The sequence below is a fragment of the Aphis gossypii genome, chromosome X, assembly GCF_020184175.1.
Source record: "Aphis gossypii isolate Hap1 chromosome X, ASM2018417v2, whole genome shotgun sequence".
NCBI classification, from domain to species: domain Eukaryota; kingdom Metazoa; phylum Arthropoda; class Insecta; order Hemiptera; family Aphididae; genus Aphis; species Aphis gossypii.
In genome coordinates, this window is record NC_065533.1 from 57,576,509 (window position 1) to 57,597,887 (window position 21,379).

Sequence of the window (21,379 nt, forward strand, 5' to 3'; positions counted from 1 at the left end):
CGTTGTAGTTGTCGCCCGATATGATTTAAAATTTACCAGGAACCTATGCGGCCGTATAATATGTCATCATCGCGGTCCGGAGAGAACGGTGCTCGGCGGCGGCTCGCTCACCGCCAGAAATCGCGGCGGCGCTCGTCGCCTCCGTCTGGGTTCCTGGTACACGAATTCGGTCGATCCGACCCCAAGAACCGAACGGCCGAGTTGGCGTTCAACCAACAAGTATTGGCGCGGCGTTGCAGCAATAATATTTCAACAATATTATCAAATATATTATAATACTCGCCGGTATTATAATACTGTGGACGTCGATCGATATTTCTAGGGGTAACCGATGGATTTACGTACCAGGAGTTCAGCCGGAACGACGAGCGCCGCCGCAATTTCCAGGCGGCGAGCTCGCGGCCGCCGATCGCCGGGCTCTTCGGGCCGAGATAATGCGATCCGACCGCATGGGCTCCTAGTAAGCTTAAAATCATTTCGGGGGTACAACAATAATTCTCGCGGTGGCACAGTAGCAAAACCAACAACAACAACAACAACAACGACGACGACGACCACTACAACAACAACAGATCGTGGCCACAATATAATAGTAATAATTGTTGTTGTACTTATATTGTTGTTGTTAATATTATGTTACTGCGTTCCGTGCACCGTACACGACGACCGTCGATCGCGGTTTGCAGCGCACTCTCGCGGAGTTATGACCAAACTCTCGGTTTCCAGCCGAGCAAAAAGAAGAAAAAAATTGGAAAAAAGGCCGAACGATCACGATTCACGACCGAATCAGTGACGTAGAATTGGGGGGAGGGTTAGGGGTGATCGTGGACGTTTTTTTCTTTCAAAATTTTGGTTCTATATAATATAATATTATTGCGCTTTATTGCGGTATGGAATTATTAGCACCGTATAGTCCTGTATCGCGCTACGGGTGATTGGTCACTACTGCGTGCGCGACGGCTTCGAATTGTCGTGCGATTCGACAGCAGTAACTAGGGCTGGCATTTTAATGGCCTAAAAATGCATTTAAGGTGAATTTTGTCGAAAAATGCAAAAAACGGTTTACTTTAAAACAAAAATCAGTATCACCGAAAACACATTTTATACATACAGAGCAACGTTTCAAAACACCAAAAAAAAACGCTTTTGCATCAAAATCTCAGCCCTACTAATGATATAGATATTGATAAATGCAATAATTTACAATTTTTTTCACTATTAAAATTATGTGTCGCATATTCGAATTAAACACAACGTTTTTTTTCGATTTATAAATTTGTACAACATCGTGCAATTTATTGTACCGCAATGACGCAATGTGAAGTATTTCGATCTAAAATGCTCATACACATAAAATGTAAATTACTTTACACTTACATCGCTTTTGATATTGATTTGTTGTAAAACAAAAAAAAAAAGCCGATGTACGAATAATAAGAGTACAATAATAATTGATGGTATAAACTTTAATTCGGACTCGATATTACGCACTCGTTTACGGTGCAAGGCTAGTTCTGTACTGAATCTGCCGTGTTGTCGCTTAACCCGCCGAGAGAAAACGAGTGAGTATGTGACATTGTGACATATTATTCCTATCGAAAAACAAATTCGACGTTTAAGAACTCGGCGTCTCTATAACTTCTGCAGATTCGAAAATTTTTTAAAAACTTTTTACAATTTTATTATCGCGTACATTATATGCTTACTACTCTAAACCGTGTCGGTTTTAAAACATATTTAACGTGTTATACTATTTGCTGTCGCCGCTCGTTATTCTATAATATGAATATATTATCGTGTAGTGGATATTTACGACCAAGGATGACGCTAATATTATTGTCTAAGTACACTTATCCGCTGTAGGATATATTATTTTAACCCACGCACACACGACGCGACTCGTCGCCACTTAAACCGAGTAAAACCTATTTAGTCAGGGTTATAACAGATGCCCTTAACGAATAACTATATATACGAATAAAATATACTGTTCACACGAGGTGTGCGTCAACAGACCGTGAAAGTTGTACCTCTCTCATTTATACTTAGAACGCGATCGATTGAACAGAGTGTCATAGCTGCTAACGAGTGACATTTTTCAACGTCGAGAACATCGCGTTATTATTAACCACTGCGATAAAACGAGCAAACCTGGCGGGTTAAACGAGTGGCGGGCAGTGGCGGTGTATCCATAACCGTAGAGGAGGCGCGAGGAGGAGTCTATATTGCCGGTCGTCAGCGTATATTGCCCAGAAAAACCATAAAATATAATATACGTCGTACAAAATATAGAACGGGGACGCGCGTGTCACGTCTTCCACGAATCTCAATGCGCCGTTAGTATAATAATCACGTCGAGCACTTATTACCTTTTTTTTTCTCGTTTTTATTCAATTATCGTTGGTTATGCTATTCCGCTCATTGTAACTATACATAATATTTTTAAGTCTTACATCGGGTTTGGTATATGTTTATAGTTATATAGACATATAGTATATACTATATATATATATTATATATAAATATAGATATATATATATGATTATAATAATAATTAGTCACTAGGGACTTAGCGATGTAAATATCTGTGTTGTTATTTTTTCATACATTTGAAAGTATGAAATATTTAACCGATCGTTTTTTTACGTTCATATTTAAAATTTGAATCGTATAACAAAAAGAAACATATTGAACAGAAAAACGAATGAATTTAGTTCTACTGTAGTCACTAGAATAATAGATTGCATAACAGTTGTGTCGATGTATTATTTATTATGACAGATAGGACATATTATTTTCAGTCGAATAATGATTGAACCTCGCAAGGTTTCCGATGTACGTACGATAAGCTATATTCGTCAACGTCCAACCCGCTCGGTAGAGTTAATTCATTCAAAACACAAACACTTGTACCGAATATATTTACTTCGTTAATGCCTAATAGTTAATACAATACTACTTTTAAATAACGGAGTGCATATATGTTATGTAAATTGAAAAACAAAAAATAATTTAAAAAATTAACATGTTTAAAAGTTTTGATTTTAAAGAATGTCGAAACAAGAATTGCAATTGTGGATTTTTATATTATAGCAATGCATCGAAGTGTTTTTTTTAAATTATCCTCTGTTAATTTTATCTTCGGCTATTTAAGAAACAGATAACTTTTATTTAATTGTATATTAATCACAGTTTAAGTAGTGTAAATAAGCACACTCGTTTTTGGAGACTTCTCAGTTATCAGCTAATAACCTCTACGACTGTCTACGTTTTATCTTTTAAATAACACGTAGGTAGGTATATAAATTGTATAAAGACTCGACTCAAACAACTGCATCAAATATGATGTGTTAGATTCAATTCCAACAACCTATATACATAGGACTCGATTCAATATTAGAGTTTATTTTTACAGTAATTTAGGTTAGGTTATATTTAAAAGGGGTTAACTATTGACTTTATAAATACGAAATTATTTATTTATAAATTTCCGAAAAAATTTAATTAAATATATTTTTGTGTTCGGATGGTCAACTATATTATATTAATTTTATTATTAATTTTAATATATTCCCACAAATACCTACAAGTATATGAAAACACTCACACGTCCATAATTAACTATTTTAGCATTTTTAGTAATAATTTGGATAAACGATAAAGCTATTACTTTTTCGGTGTAGGTATCGATTTAAATGCACATTCTATAATTATATTATTTTATAAGTGATTAACTATAGTTTTTGACTTTTAGACATAAAAACGTATTTGTTTATAAAATTTGTTATTGTTATATTTTGTATGAATGCATCATTATATAATTATCGTGGTTCACTCAGTTCGATAAATATATAATATTTTAATGCTTATCAATTGAAACAAAAGTCTGGTTACTGTTTTAGGATATTGTGTGTATAATATAATAGGTACCATTGTAAAATTTATTGTATATTCTACTATTATATATATATGTTAATATGTTTATATATTTTAAACGACAGATTTGTTGTATATATGTATTGCGATCTATCATACTGATAATATATTCACATAAATATGAGTGTAACGTAGGAATTTTAGTGTATAAACTGTGCAGATAAAACTTACTACATCTGTAATATATACGTCATATTTGAGATAAATATAATATTATAAATTTACAATCAATCTTTTATAGAACTCAGTGGACAATGATGTAACTTTACGGAATAGCTCTCATGATATAATATTCTTCTCATTGCGTTTAGCTAAAGACGTGATGTTCACCTACAATGCTTTGTCTTTTTATTTGCAAATTTTATTTAGAAATTTTTTAGTACCTACATACTTTAATATAAACACACTATTTTAAAATTGCGTATTTGATATTTTTTCGTGTTATACTTAAAAAAATAAGTAATTGACGGTAATATCTATTTAACATTTTTAGTTTTTTTTTATAAATCGCATCATTACAATTGCGCCTTACTGATTTATTAAAACTTAAAAATATAATGATGAAAAACCTACATTTTGAGCCCAACGAGTCAACTTATAAAATGTATACTACATTATACTGAAGTATGTAATAATATATAAATATAATATGTAAATATCAATGAATACAATTAATCAGATAAGTATAATATTGAATTCCTATTCAAGAAAACATTATGCCATTCAAAAGTTATTTAAGTATTTGACGTAGATCCTCAAAATTATAAGTACGAATAGTACGATGACTTGCCTGTTTAAACGAATGAACAAATTGTAAAAAAAAAAAAAAAAATATTATTAAATGTATTTTGTTCGATTTTGAACTATTCGTCACGCGAATAAAAACGTCTCCTGCAATCCGAGGTGAAATAAAATTGTCACGCTTCCATTTTACTCGGAAAATCAACCGTCACGGAATACGCCCAAAATCCCAGCAGAGCGTATCGTTGGTGGCGGAAGTTGTTGCGGCGTCAGTTCCGTTTCACACGATCGATTTTTCGCGTTTCCATAGCGACTATCCCATCCGCCGGGGAAAGCGATGCGATACGCTCACGCGCACTAGGGAAACTGAGGTCAATAACCAAATCCTATGTAATAGATAATATAGTAGTAATTTTCCGTTTGCGTGTAATATTATACTGTGTCGAATTTTAGAAAAAATCATAGTGTCTATAGTTAATTCGCAGATACACGCGTTATTACTGTTTTATGCGATTTGCTTGAAAGACACTTCACAAGATCACAACAACGAATGTCCGAGGTCTTATCATTTTTGTACAATTTCAAATAAAAAGATAATTTTTTAATTTCGAACTTTTCAAAAAAGTAATTAATCGGCGACAAAAATAAAATAATAAGCAGATAGGTATTTACTTGTTGTTTATATCATCACGATTCATGAGTTCATGACATATACCTACGTATTATAATATATTAGCAATGAATAATGATAAAATGTAAAACAAATATTATTAATATAGATCTATTGATTTGGACTTAGTCAAAGTCCAAAATTAAAAAAAAATAATTGTTTATGGTTACATTTATTATATATTTCATATTTTATAGGCACAATAAACTATAACCATTGACGTAAAAATGAGCGAGGCACATTTTTTTTGGTTTAATTATTTTCTACTTAGACTGTATAAGTAATAACATTATCGGATACTAACTACCGAGCCACTGAGGTTCAATCAACATTTTCACACTATAGCTGTTTTAATTAATCTTAAAATTATTATATCTGTACGGTTGTACCTGTAAATTTACAAAACATTTCCTTTATAGTTCCCCCTTTTCAATATAATATAACCAATTCCATTAAAAACCTCAATGTGATAAACATAATGTCGCAATTATCGGTATATCATTGGGTGTGCAATCTATAGAAGCCCCCGTTTTGGGGGAGGACCTAGATCTTATATTTTTACTATAATCTTTAATATACTACGTTTATATGCTGCAATTAATGCGCATTAAGTTAGTCCGAGAGTTGGATGCATATAAACGTATTTTTAATTCGTATTAAACTAATGCACATTTATTATTTAATTCAATTCGTTAAATCGAATTAACTCTTACTCCGGGATAAAGAAATGCACCTAAACGCTTTAATGCGAATTAATATTTTAGCGAAAATTTTAAAATGCCAAATTATAAAATAATATATAGTATATATGGTAATATATTGGTAAGGTACCAATCACAAAATTTCGTAATGGAATCCAAAGTATAAAAAGTATGGGCTAGAAAACATTCGCATTAACTTTTAATTTTATTCAACGTCTAATCTTGATATTTTAAGTGTATATAAATCCGCTTTCTAATGCGCACTAATAAGTTAATGCGCATTAACTTTAACTATTACATATAAACGTGGTATATGTGGGAAACCTGTGAACCGCATAGCCGTAGGTAAATAATATAACCGGAATGAGGGTATAGAGGTACACTATAATTGAAGGTTCTTATATTATTATATATAATTATGTTAGTAAGTGTACTATGTAAGTGTGTAATTCATGCGTCTGAAAAACAATATTTTTTAGAATTATATAAAGGTATATATGACTGTTTTTAATTTATATTAGCACGCAAGGGCCCCAAGTCCCGAAATTTTCACATGGGGCTTATTATCATGTTGTGCCACTAGATATACATGAATAACGAATATATATACCGTAGATATAGATAATCTATAATAGTATAATATTTTAATATAAATAATTATTCATTTACTATACATATGTAGATTTAAATTTTCGGTGGCCCGTAAGAGCTACGTCTCGACGTTGACTGATATACATTGGATAGACAAAATTAAATTTTCAATTAGCTCGAAAGTCGAAAATAAATAATTACTTCATTGCAGGGCTAACTTAAACCACATATTTAAAATCCTATACTACACAAAAATGTCATATAAATAATGCAGTGTAATAATGTGTTAAAATAATATAAAAAGTTGTATATTATGGGTACTAGGTAAGTATATATATATAAGGCAATAGGTCCTCAAGTAATAATATGTTGTTTCATAGCCTGTATATCATTCTTATTGTATAGAATAGGCCATAGGGTGACTTAATTTAAAAATAAAAATAAAAAAACAAAATACAAGACCAAAATAATTTGGGATTTTGTTAGTATTTATAAAAATGGAAATATAACTTTTAAGTTGGAAGTAAATATGCTCATTGTCTTAGGCATTTTAATTTTAATTTAACATCTAAGTGCTTTATTAATATATTAAAATATTAAGAAGTAAACGATTGTTGTAATGATGTCAATGAAATGAAAACATAAAAATAAACGAATTCTAAAATCATATTTATTTTATATTAATCAAATTTTCGATTGGATCACGATTACCGTTCAACGTGAAGCTATAAGAGATACAACCTATATATATTTTTACCGATATCGATTTATCGTAATATTATTTTTTAAATAGTACCTAAAATAATATTTTTGTGAACAAATTAATTTTATTCAAAAATAAAATGTGTATTTATGATGTACATATAATATGTTAATATTATATAGGCATATATCAATAAAAATGAATATGGAATAATTATTGAATTGACAAAAAAAAATACAAGATAAAAAGCGTCTTGAAAGAACGTTGGTCAGGACAACAGGACACGAAACTGAAATAAAGGACAAATGACAATCTTGCATAAAATATTAACTTACCTATAATGACGTATATATTATACAGGCAGGTATTAGTTGCAATCGAAAGTACCTTTTTTATACCAATTCTCCCAAACTACCTAGTGCCAAATGCAACTGTTGCTCTCAAATAAATGTACCAATGCTTTAATTATTATATATGCGATTGCAATACGACTTTATTCTAAATCATAAATAATTATTTATTATTATTTATTATTAAATTATAATTTGTTCTAATAAGACCTTTTAGGACAAATTGAACCCCTGGTTTTTTAAAGGTACATATTAATCAAGTACCGTGAAGTTAAAAAAAAACATCTTCCATCGCATTTTTATAGACTTATAGGACTGTCTGTAACAAAATATGGTATAGGTACCTATGTTTAAAAATATTTATTTATTAATATTTTAATATTTATTAATAAAATAATAATATATGACTATTATGATATAATAATATGAATAATTTCTAAGTTATTTGTCTAGATATGATAGAATTACATTTTTTCTAAAGCTAAAAATGTATGTAATAAACATTGTATATTGTAATCCAATGATGTTATTTTTATTGATTACAACAGCTGCATAAATTACGTGTAATAACTGCAATTAGACAAACTAGATACTATGTATAACACTTATTATTATAGAATATATTATTGCGTGTTCCTATGCATTTATTATACTATGCATTTTTTTTTTTTCACTTCCCTAATTTACGGTTTAGTATGTAATCATGCACATAATAATCTGAGGATAACTGGTACATTTTTTAGATGATTAAAAAGTGAAAACAGTAACTAAGGGCAATTTATTAAAATCAACATTCGCTTCATTTTTATGAATTTAATTTAAAATTATATATTGGTAACCTATATAATACAGTCCTGTCGGAAAAACGCATTATGATTTTTTTTTTTACTTTCTAATCTCGAAGCCGTAATGTACCTACATAAATACTTAATATACTTACTGTTATTTCGTATAGAATTTAAATTGACAATTTATCGATTGTACGAATTTGATAGTATTCAAATCTACCAAAAAGAAGATTAGGAGATTTAGAGTATAGCGATTATGACGGCTAGCCAACGTCCCCTCAGTTCGTTGAACATAATATTAATACAAGCGTACCCTGATGATTGGGTAGAGGTTGTGCAACTATCTACCTTAAAAATTAAACAGTACAATTATCTCCTCGAAACTTAGTAATAAATTAATAATTTATTAACGAAAACGCATTTTAAGGCCGGTCAACATGGTGGTGTGCGGACGTGGGTACATTTTATGGTGCACGGTAGGTGGCTGCAATAACAATAATAACGACAATACGGGTACCAGATGCATCTGTCTACGCTTGTTATTTAGTAATATAACAGACGTTGTGATAAACTAAAATGATATAATTTATTCGTGTGGTTTGTTAGTGATGATGTATGGGACGGCGGAGGTGACAGTGAAGAAACGTTATGAAACGACGTTCCAAACTCTAATAAGGGCGGGTCTTCCTGTCCTATCGTCGTCGTTAACTATAGGTAGTTCTATAGATATATAAAGTGTATATATCATGTACTATCTCTTTCAAATATGATAGTATAAATACCTATTTATTATTACGATATGTCGATGTATAATATTATGCAGGCAATTGTACCTATTTTTACGATAGCAACAAACAACAAGCCACGAGCGTATCGACGTGCGTGCGATTTCTAAATAATTTTTATGTGATGGGAGAGATTCTTTTGTGAGAGAGAAATCTTTGAAAGTCTCTTAATGTTATAACAGTTTGTTATTTTTTTCATTCGTGCAAAATATTTTTTGTTCTTGTGTTATTTCTAACGAAGTTTGTAATAATGTAAAATCCTATTAAATTATTAGCGAAAAATATATAAACAAACAATAATAGAATGTCAAAAATATGCCTCGTTAGCAGATACGTCGTATGATACAATATTATTTTATAACGCTGGAAAATGTTTGCAGAGGGTACAGTGTTATTGTGTTATTCACGTTATATACATATCAGTAAATTCTATTGATCCGGCATTTCAACCCTCCCGTAGCAACGAGAACGAGCAGATGTTTCCAAGGTAACCAACGGACCCTTTGTCGCCGTTTGGCCACCTGCGCAGCAGTGTATCATCTTTATTCTTTATATACTTTTATAAAAACATTGGTGTGTAGCAACATAAATAAATGCGTAGTACAAAAATGAAAAGACTAATAAAATAATAACTAATGGGTATAGTAATATTTAAATTGTTTAGTAAAAAGATATAGGTGATATATATCGGGATAGGTACCTAAAAACAATGTATTATTGTTGACTTGACGAACATATTTACCTATATATAAAAATAAATTAATTTAATTCATTATATCGACGAGCAATAAAATATAAATTTTTTTTATCATAGATATAATAGGTATACTCATCACTTCATTAGTAATTATATTTCATTATCTATAATATAATTTTATAGTAATTGGTAAGAAAATTAATAAATTAAGGTCATATAGGTATGTAGGTATAATATTGTGGTATATGGGTAATATACAATTGCGAACGGATCTTTTCCGGTAACACGATCGCGAACGTTTTTACCTGCAGACTTAAATTTTGCAGTGATGTCAGATTTGGTGTCAATAACAAATTTTTTAATAATAATTTAAAAAATAATCAAATAGTAATAAAATAAGGATTTTTCGCTATTATGCCGTATTTTATATTTAAGAAAAACTGGAAGTTCCTACCAAGGAAAAAATTTAAAAAAAAGTAAAAATGTAGAAAATGTTTTTAAAACTATTATTTTGAATGTATTGTTATGTATTATTTTATTTTTCAGTTTCTAACGTAACACTATAACATGTAAATTTTTAAAACTAGTATTTTGAATGTATTACATTATCAACACTTCAAAAAAATTTCAGTGGTCTATAATAACTCAAAAAAAGTTAAAATATTTTACAAATTAAACTGTACGTAGATATATAACACTAATATAAACATTTGATGAAAATATCAAGCATTTTCAGTAACTAGTTTTTGAGTTACAACCATATAAAAAAATCGATTTGGTCGAAAACTAGTTTTGAGTAAAAATTCCCGTTTACCGTCACTTTTTTTTTGTTTTTCTCGTTTTTTTTTTAAAACTTTACTTTTGACCTCTATGATGCACTTTGCGTTGATATTTATACAACGTAAATTGTTTTAATTAATCAACATTTTAAACATTATATATTATTTTGTATAATTTTATTTTAGTTTGTAACGAAGAGTTGTTGTTTTAATTGTATTATTAATACCAATAATTTATATTGAAAATAATGTTTGTAATTTACGTATAATAAATGTTTAAAATATTCAGAAATTATAAACTTGGAAACGTAGTCTAAAAAACCGTTCGCAATCGTGTTATAAAAAAGGTAAAACGTTCGCAATCGTGTTTTACCTGTAATATATTGACAGAAGAGCTTTGGATTTCGATTACCTGTCTCATATCTGGTATTGTAGGTATGGCCGGGTGCAGTAGGGCGGGGTGGCCACAATTTTACGCTGCAGTTGGAAGCGCTACATCGAGCGAAAATTACTTTTTCTGGTATACCAAATTTTTAATAATTAGTTTTTTTTTTGTTAATTACATTATAATAATCCTAATAGTGTTTTATACTATTTTATCAATAAAAACAAAAAAAAAAAATTAGATTTTTATGATAAAGACACCAATGAATTTATAAAAAAGATAGACGAATGGATTTTATTTATAAACAATTAAATAAATATTATGCAATCTATACATTATAAAAAAACCTTAACCTATTTTTATTTACCTGAATAATTAATAATTTACCTTTATATAAGTAACGGGGTTTTTTTTTTTGGCACTTACAATACTACAGCACGCCACTGTTAACTTGTAATTTTTTAGTATAATGTTTTCTTTCGCCTCGAAGTAACATATTATATTCTCAATAAGTAAAAATGTCGATATAAAAAATTATTAAGTCAACGTAATAAATAATAATCGTTCGATATTTTTACAATATTGAAATAATAGTTTTATCCACGAACAGTTTTTCATTGGAAACTATATAGATGTATTTAGTAGTTGTAGGTATTGTTATAATGTCTACAACAGGAATATCACACCGAGCGACAGTCTGCAGAATATGTTGTGCAAAAGTGATATTTATAGGGCATTTTATTTTGGACAAGGAGGGATGGTGGATGAAGGAGGAGAAGACTTCTGCAGGTGTCACACCATAAAATGTTTTAAAATAATGAAATGTCGCGTGTCTCTCCTGAAACAGCGTTTAAACCCAAAACACTTAGTGTAATAGCACTTGTTCACTCTTGTAGTCTTGTATGCATGTATATTATTATTCGAATAATAATTTGTGTGATGGCGATGATGGTGCGAAAATAACGTGAAAGTTTTTTTCACGGTACCGTTGTCGGTTCCAAAAAAAAAAATTTTTTATTATATTTTAAATTATTTCTACCATTATAATGCAATAATAATTAATAGAGCGATTCGGCGTCATCACAGTTTTCGGCTTGGTATATGAACGGCAATTATGACGGTTTTACGTCCGTGATTCTGATGATTGTTCTCACAGCATGCGCTGTGCAGACACGGTATATAAGTGCGCAGATTGTGGGCTGTTATGGTAAATTCACGTTTTCATCACAAGCGTAGACAATGGAACAATTCGAACGTTTAAATAGCATAATATGTCGACATGCTGTTTTTTTATGAGTTGCCGTAATATTACTTGACTACAAAGCCGCTTGGCGTGAAAAAAATAGGTGTAGAAAAAAACGTAGTCTTAATGATAAATAGGAGTTTATTAAGTTATTAATTAAAATGATAAACTTTCTTTTCTTTGATATGACAGTTGACATTTTAATGCACGATTTTCATATAACATATTATCTAATCTAATTACGTACTTATAAAATATATTAAATGAAACCTATTTTATTAGTATTTAAACATGTTTATCGCTATTTAAATATTAATTTATGACTAAATTTGAAATTTACAATTCATTTTGTCAAAAACATTGTACCTACGAGGCTACGAATATGTTTTAGCTTTAATTAGGGCGAAATCAAGTGATATAACTTGAATATAGATATAAGTATTAATAGTATTATAAAAAATGAAATAATTACAAAAAAAAAAAATTATTACTCGTTTAGACTTCCTACACACATTTTTTAATTTTTAACTGTCACTTAATAACTAATTGTTCATGATATATATTTTTTTTTATTACAAACAACATAGAAAGCAAAACCAATATTTCAAAACAGTTATATTGCCATTTCTAAGCTTGAAGTTGGAGAATATTGAAAAATATCGCTAGACTTAATTTAATATTATGAATACAAATATTACATAAGCTGCAATTTATAGCGATCATAGTGTACAGTACGTAGCATAGAAATATTATCAGAAACATTTTAACCTGGTACGGTTAACGGTAAAAACTAACAGCAGTCGACATATTATAGCGCTGTTCACAATCTCCCACACAATATAATAAATCGGTTACCTACGTGCCAAATCCGACGTTGCCATTTTCGACGACTGTGTTGTTATGGACGACTGACGAGATTAATAAATTTTATCATCGAATATTGAACTACCTACCTGTTTTATGCTGTTACAACCATTATGATTTGGATAATTTGTAATAATAATTAAAAGGATTAAAATCTTGACGAATTAGTAAGTATTTAGGTAGGTAATAGACAATAATATAATATTGTGTTCTTTGTATAACGTCAAAAAGTATAGGGCGATATTATTTTCAAAAATAACAATTTATTTAGATTATGTTAATAATTTATTCTATAACAATCATTACAATAAACAGTTTTAATAATTAAATACAATACAATTTAGAATTTTTAACATAAAATAGGTCATCCATGGAAGTCGGCCTTCTGTATAGTATGTTTCGACTGTTTCGAGTGTATCTCGTCATCAATTAAAATTAACTGTATGGATTTTCAATTGAATTTAATTTTTTAAGTTTCTCTACGGTTGTCTTGTTTTTCACAAATTTCTAAATAATATCATCTTGAATATTTCACTAATTTATACTAGATAGATTAGGCTACAGAAAATTAATTTATATTAAATTTATCGATTGTGTTTAAAATTTTATATTTTTATAATATTCATTTATGTTAACAATAGTTCTGGATTACTTTGAAAATATTACATTGTATTCATTACATTTTAATAATAGTATTATTATTTTTTGTTATTTAAGTATGTTTTTGACAATGGATAACAATAATATTCATAAATATTATTACTAGTTGAATTAGATTTTTATTGTTATGAAGTGAATTTATTATAAATATTTTGAGCAACTTTTCTTAACTTAATCTATAATGCTACATAATATTATTTATCCCCAAAAAATTGATTTAAAAATACATTGCACAATGCTATACTAATTATTTTGATGAAATATAAATTTAGCCTATATCTAACTACCGTGTTGTTATAAATGCTTAGAATAATAATTATTATTTTTGGCTCATGCGATCTTGTCGTTAGTAGACTTGACCATAATGTTTTTGATGGCGAATGCGAGCGGCATATTCTTCAGCAGTATAACCTACGTGTTTTCCAAATTGGTGATGATCACTGTGATCTTCCTCCTTATGATCATGATCATGTTTGTGATCATGATCATGTTTGTGATCGTGATCATGTTTGTGATCGTGATCTGGATGGTCACATCCTTCATGGCTCATGTGAGTATTGTCATCTTCATCATGATCCTTGAAGTCTTTTTCTCCTTGATGATGAATGTGAGTACTCATACATTGTTGTATTATAACAAGTGCCAATAAACACAATGCGACCTAAACAAAATTATAAGAATTAGTTAATAGTTATGTAAAATGTCATTCGATTACAATAATAAAATCATTTTGTACTGAAAATATTATTTGTCATGCTTATTTAAATATAAGTAATATATAGAATTGATGAATATAAACAAAACTTCGTAAATTGTTTAATATTGCTGTCTCATTTAGGTATACTTAAAATAAATTAAGTAAATGTTAATCAGTATAGAATACAATTATTATGTCAATCGTCTTGTTAAAACGTTTTATAAAAACATTATTTTATTAAACTAAGCAAGTACCTTATTTTTTTTAAAAACTTAATAATATATGAAAAATTAAGTTAAATCAATAATTAAGTTACTTTTATTTTTATAAGCAATTGAAACTCGTATCTTTTACAAGTTAGATAGAAAAAAGTAACATAAACAACTTAAAATTCAGTTTTATTTTTGTAACTAAACATTTCATGTAAGCACAATTAAAATGTTTGATAAAAATATAAATTTATATTTTATTAAAATAATTAGTATAGCATTAGGTATCCAATGTGCTTTTAAATCAGTTTTTTTTTTATTAACTAGTATTATATTATCCTCCTTAAATACATAAATACATATGTATGTATATTGTATATGTAATATTTATAAATTATGTATACAGAGAAAACTAGACATATACATTTAAGAGTAATTATAAGAAAAAATAACAAAAATACAGTTCATTCAAGTATTCAACGATAGAAATCAATTTATCTGAAATTATTAAGTACTTAAATTTTTAAGAGATCGTTATTCGTTTGGTACGATATATCTAAGTGACTTTAAGCGTTATACTGGTTTATCCAGGTTGTTATTATCCGGATATAAATAATGTGTTTGGGTGAGATTCTAATTTATTATGGATATATTTATTTAGTTGTATTTAAATATACTATTTTGATTCCTATTAAAATCCAGAAATACTTCGATAATCAACAATTTAATACTTAAAATACATTTTCTATTATAAATCTATGAAGTATGTATGAGAAAAAATTGAACTTAATACTAAACTATAAAATTAATTAATTGATTACTGATTTAGTACTTGCAAATTATTGAAAATAATGTTACGTGTTAATTAATAGAAATTACTTTAAACGCTTAAAAAAAGTAAAACGTTATGGGATTTAGTTAAAAGGCTTGTTTTATATTTATTAATGTTAGGTAACTCATTAATTTTAACTATTTGTATTTTAAACTTTAGTGCTAACATAATTGTAAAGCTTTAATACATACGTCGATATAATATAATATAATATCCCATTAGTCTGTATATATAGGTATCTATTGTGTTCCTAATGAAGTCTTCAAGACAATAATTGAATACAGAAAATATCAATAAATTTTTAAATCGAAAGTAACATACTGTTATTAAAATATATAAAAAAAAGACATTTTTAGAATTAATAATTTTTTATTTCATGTTATTGAATAATACACTTACCGAATATTTCATGATGTTGAATGGAAATTAATATTTGTATAAAATAAGACTTGGAAATAATCAGCACTATTACAACTCTTTGTAAAAACTGTGAATAAAATGCTAGAATCCTCTACTTAAATACTCAGCGTTTGGGTCGTTTGGGATGATAAAAAAATTATCAATATATATATATTATATATATATAACTGTTGATTAAAAATTAGAGGTTGGATCTCCATATTTTTTGTAATAAGTTTTAATAAACTAATTTATGGTTTTTTATGCCTAATCTCATATAACACACACACACACACACACACACCACACACACACACACACACACACACACACACACACACATGGGTATGAAATATAATAGGGATATATACATATACATAATGGGTATATATATTATGCTCGTTATTACTATTACGTAATATCATATTTCTATATGCCTATTAGAATTATAAAAAAAAGGTTATTCAGTTATATTTTTTATAATTATATAATTATATAACTGTACAATAATATATTATTAAATTATTTTAAAAAGACTTAATACCCGCATGAACAGTTACATTTTAAAGTTTTTAAATTTTACATAACTATAACTCACGTAAAAATTAAAATAATAATAAAATCCTATGCGATGCCTAGATAATGTTATTACCTTTAAGTTTTATAAAAGGTAAATTGACTCTGATATTAAAGCTAACAACATAAAATTGATTCAGCTGAACGCAAATTTACTATGGTTAACGTTCGTAAGAAAGAGACAACGAATTTGAGTTATGTCCTCTTAAACATTTTAGATTCACGTGGAGTGATGGCTTTAAAGTTATGTAAGAGTGTGTAGAAATAATGATTCAATCTTCAACTATTAGAGGGTTGAATCTGGTAGCAAATTGGATCGAATTAATACTTTGTAACTTCACATACCTAGGTACATAATATATTGACTCTTTTTGTTATATTTGTAGATATTTGAATTTGTTAATTTATTAAAATGTTTTTTTTTTTTTTAATTTTCTTTTTAACGTTTAATACAAATTTGTTTGTATTTCAAAAATGTTATGGAACAATTTAAAATCATCGAATATTTATGTCACAATTTTTTTTTACAATGGTTTTAAGCAAACGTTTTTTAAAAAATTCGTCATAATTACGAAAATATGGACCTACTTTATATCTTAACAACAATTCTTTATATTTTTAGTTTCAATAATTAAAACTTGAAAATATATAACAAGATTCTTCGCAAGTTGTTCTTTAGAACTGTGAAAGTCACTTTTTATCATAGAAGGTTTTGAATGTAACTCTTTATTGAATTTACAACTGTATAGGTTTCTATTTGTAATGACCTATTAAATTTGAATTCAATCATAAAATGATAATTATTAGGTACTAATGAGTGCCTACGGAAAACAATTCTTAGCGGTGATGACTGATGGTGTGGCGATGTGTCAGCATTTATTTTTAATGACATTTTATAATTTATTTTTTTATATAATAGTAGATATAGCTTTTGAAAAGTTGATTATATTTAGAAAATGTCAAAATAAACTAAGTAAAAATGTTAAATATCTAAGGTTTTTCGTTTTGAAACAAAATTGATGACGTCAAATTGTACTGGGTTTACGGAAGAATTCTTGTTTTCTCTGTTATTTTGAAAAGAATTTTAAATGTTTTATATTGTTGTGCTTATTCAAAACGAAAGTATCTCCAGGCACATCACATAATAATATAATAATACTAAATATTATTACATAAAAAGATCTCTATGCCGACGCGAGGGTTTCGTTTTATTCGGTCTGTGTTCTTTTGTAATTTATATTTATTACATTTTTTTTCTACCCAGTATAACAGCTGAATACATCCACAACATGCCACACGCTTAACAACAACCATTTTATTGTTATTACTATTACTATTATTATATCATGTAGCCGAGCGTCTCGAGATAGCTCTCACTCACTCACTCTCTCTCTCCTCTCTCTTCTCTTTCTTTCTTTCTCACACACACAGTTTCTCTCTCTTCCTCTTCAGTCTCTCGTTGCTTTCGACAGTGTTTAAAAACAAGTTTTCAGATGGTTACCGTTTAAATTCTTCGACCAGTTACGCCGCATTACCTACAAAAATATTGCTCATAAATTCCACGCGCGCTGGCCCCTCCATGATCGCATTAGAAGGTCAACCGGTCGCTCGTACGTCGCTGAACCGCAGCCACAATATTATTATTATGGTGCCTATATAATATTACGAGCTATGGTTGGTACAACGTAATATTATTGTACTACGTAGTGAGTATTATATTTTTTCGGGTCAACAGATACTCCATTTCACAATTTCAAGTAGTCGTACCATCAAAAGACACATAATAAAAGTGCATATAATATTGATGATCTATTTAACGTATAAGACACTCATTATTTCAGAAAACATTAACGTTATTGAAAATGTTTCTTTCCCATAATTTGAAGTCGTTACAAAACAACATTTTTACGAAAAAAAAAATATGTATTTTTCGTTGATTTCATTTTTTAAATTCGTACATATATATATGAATGACAACGTAGTAGATAAATTTTAAATCCCGAGCGAATCAATGAAAGCAGTATTGATTTTACAAAATTAAATAATAATATTTAATCAAAAAATTAGAAATTTTAACTCTGTTAATATCTTTTTATTTCAGTAAGATATCTCGTGGACACTAAATAATTCAAAATATTATCTGGAATTGAAAAACTTTCACATACATTTTTAACCGATAGATTTTAATAGTAAATAGGTACTAAATTGTATCTGGAATAATAAAATAATAACACGAGTAAGTATCTCAAATACTAAATAGAAATGATCGATTTAAGGGGCACGTTCAATATTACTAAAAAAAAAAAAATCATCGGGGAAAGGCACAGGATAAACGACCGAATTCTTAATCGTTTTTCGTATACAATATTATATTATTATTAAATTCAAATTTAACTCGTCCGTTATAGTGACCCACTCGAATCCTATACTGTACAGTAAAGTGGAGGTAACCGCTTGTCATGTTTTTAATTTTATATTGTGTAGCAGAATATTATTTGCAAGTAATTTCAATATATTTTGTGTTATAATTTTTTTTTTTCTAGAAAAAATTGTTTTTCGACAGATATATTATTATGTAATAATAAAAAACGTTAATAGTTTTTTTTTTTTTTTAACTATAATGAGTATCAAACAAAAAACGGATCATCGGTATTAAATGACCTCTGAAATATATTTTACTTGTAGCTACAAAGCCTAAAGGTATATTATGTAATTACGTATATTATAGTTTCATAACTATATGGTCTTCATAAAACTAAATACACGTATTATATTTGTTGTACTCATAACATATCATCTAAGTTGGTACTATGCGTCACGGCGTTGTGCGTTTTTAACGGTATAATGTTATGTACCTGCCTACCACCTTCCTATATAGTGTAGGTACATAGGTATATACTTATGTAGTATACACACCTGATGGCTGTTTAGCCACAAAGACTTAAGACCGCCCGACGATGAATCCGATATATATTGTTGTTTTCATCTGTTCTGCGCTTACATTCTCTTCTTTATACGACGTCTGAGCAATCGAGGTCAACGGTTTGAATATATGATTTGCTTCGTATATACAAGTGAAACGCATTTCGTACGATAGCAGTTGTATATAACACAGCAGTGGATTCTGCTTATTTCGATAAAATTAACCATTTATTTGTAAACAAGTGAATAGATTTTATTGGGGGCATTTTAATATTATAACGTCAACATATAATGTTATATTATGCAGTAGTTTATTATATAGAATAGAATCCAATTTCATAAAAAATATGTATACAATATGTTGAGAAATGGGTGAATAATTTAAAAAATTAAAAATATATGTAATGTAAAAATGATATACGTATCATAAATGTAGCACATACACCTTATAGCAAATTACGTTTAAAATGTTAAAAATTATAAACTACAAGTTGATTTGCGATGATCAAACAATAAAATAAATTTTTTTTTTTTTTATAATAATAGAATTATAAAACTGTTAATAAAAACTTAATGCGGCTTTTATACATTTTTTATTTTCAGTAAAAAATGTATATAAGAATATCGCAATAAATTAAAAATGTTATGCATTTTTAACTGCAAAATAATAAACTTATTTTCGTTATAATGAAAAATATTTTAAAAATTTGAACTTTTAAATGCTTAAAGAAAAAAATATGACTGTATTTTTAAAAATTTTTTAATTGTGACCAGAAAAACTTATAAACAACATAGTGTATTGCATCTACTAATTTTTAACATGTATAAATTTAAAAAAAAAATAAAGTTGAACATTTTAAAAGTCTATAAACATTACAAAAAGAGGTAATATAAATATTTGGTAAAAATATCAAGTCTTTTTTTATTCATTTTTAAATTACTAGAAAATAATATCTTGAAATCGTTTCAAAATATCACTTTATGGTTCACTTTCAACAGTGGATTCGTTAATCTAATAATAATACGAGCTTGAGGTCCACTTGTACAAACGCATTGTTACTTATTTATCATTTTGAGAAGCATAAACAATTACAATTATGATCGCTCATTGTGTAGGCATTTATTTATAAAAACGAATATTATATTTTATTTTTAAACATATCATACATATAATATATGCTTACGATTTTAATAATCTGTACAATAATATATTAAACATTAAATACATATTCACAGTGTTTGACTAAATTGGTTAAAATACATTATACGCAATATCTTATAAAGTACAAAGTGAGTGTATCTGCGAATATCTGCAGGCACAGTCTTCAAAATATATAATATTGATATATTTACTATGTAAACATCACAGTCGAAAATGTTCCTGATACGAAAACAACTGCAACAAAATAATATTTAGTTACAATTTACGCATACTTACCTATATATAATAAATTATGTAAAAATAAATCTATGTATTATGTATTTACGTTACATGTTAAAGCCTGATATTATATTATATCGGTAACTTGGTACCTACACAACAGATTTGAAGTGCTATATGTAAGTGTTTCGAAATTCAACTCCGCATAAAAAGTTTTGTATCTTTAAGTTACTATTTTTTCAATTCAAGTTAAAAATTTAAAAAAAGTTTAATGAATATTCTATTAGGTACACTTTTAAGTCTTAGCTCTTAGGTAAAAATTTTACGATAATGACGCGTATGAATTTTCGTGATTTTTATATAAAATATAAACATTAGTTTTTTTTCAGTTTTTCCCAATCCCGTTGTACTTAGTATTAAGAATTAATTTTGATTCCTTGGATTTTACAAATAATGTCTAATCTGCTACA

At 28.1% G+C, this 21,379-nt stretch overlaps 2 protein-coding genes across 12 annotated transcripts in view; both read right to left on the reverse strand.

The window, feature by feature from the left end:
- Positions 1-13,476: 13,476 nt before the first annotated feature.
- Positions 13,477-16,142, reverse strand: LOC114128899 (protein catecholamines up-like). Its single transcript, XM_050207751.1, has 2 exons — positions 16,031-16,142; positions 13,477-14,554 (listed from the first exon to the last, which is right to left on the reverse strand). The coding sequence occupies exons 1-2, from the start codon at positions 16,040-16,042 to the stop codon at positions 14,240-14,242; spliced, it is 327 nt and encodes a 108-aa protein (XP_050063708.1). The 5' UTR covers positions 16,043-16,142; the 3' UTR covers positions 13,477-14,239.
- A 4,156-nt stretch (positions 16,143-20,298) lies between these two features.
- LOC114128903 (calcium-binding mitochondrial carrier protein SCaMC-1-like) overlaps positions 20,299-21,379 on the reverse strand; it is a 51,472-nt gene continuing 50,391 nt past the window's right edge. For 5 of the 11 annotated variants that reach the window (XM_050206447.1, XM_050206457.1, XM_050206450.1 and 2 more), the window contains one exon: positions 20,301-20,924. The gene's annotated coding sequence lies outside the window, so the exon portion shown is untranslated. Of the gene's footprint in view, positions 20,925-21,379 lie in introns of all 11 variants that reach the window. The other 6 variants (XM_050206451.1, XM_050206460.1, XM_050206449.1 and 3 more) reach the window with 4 other exon arrangements.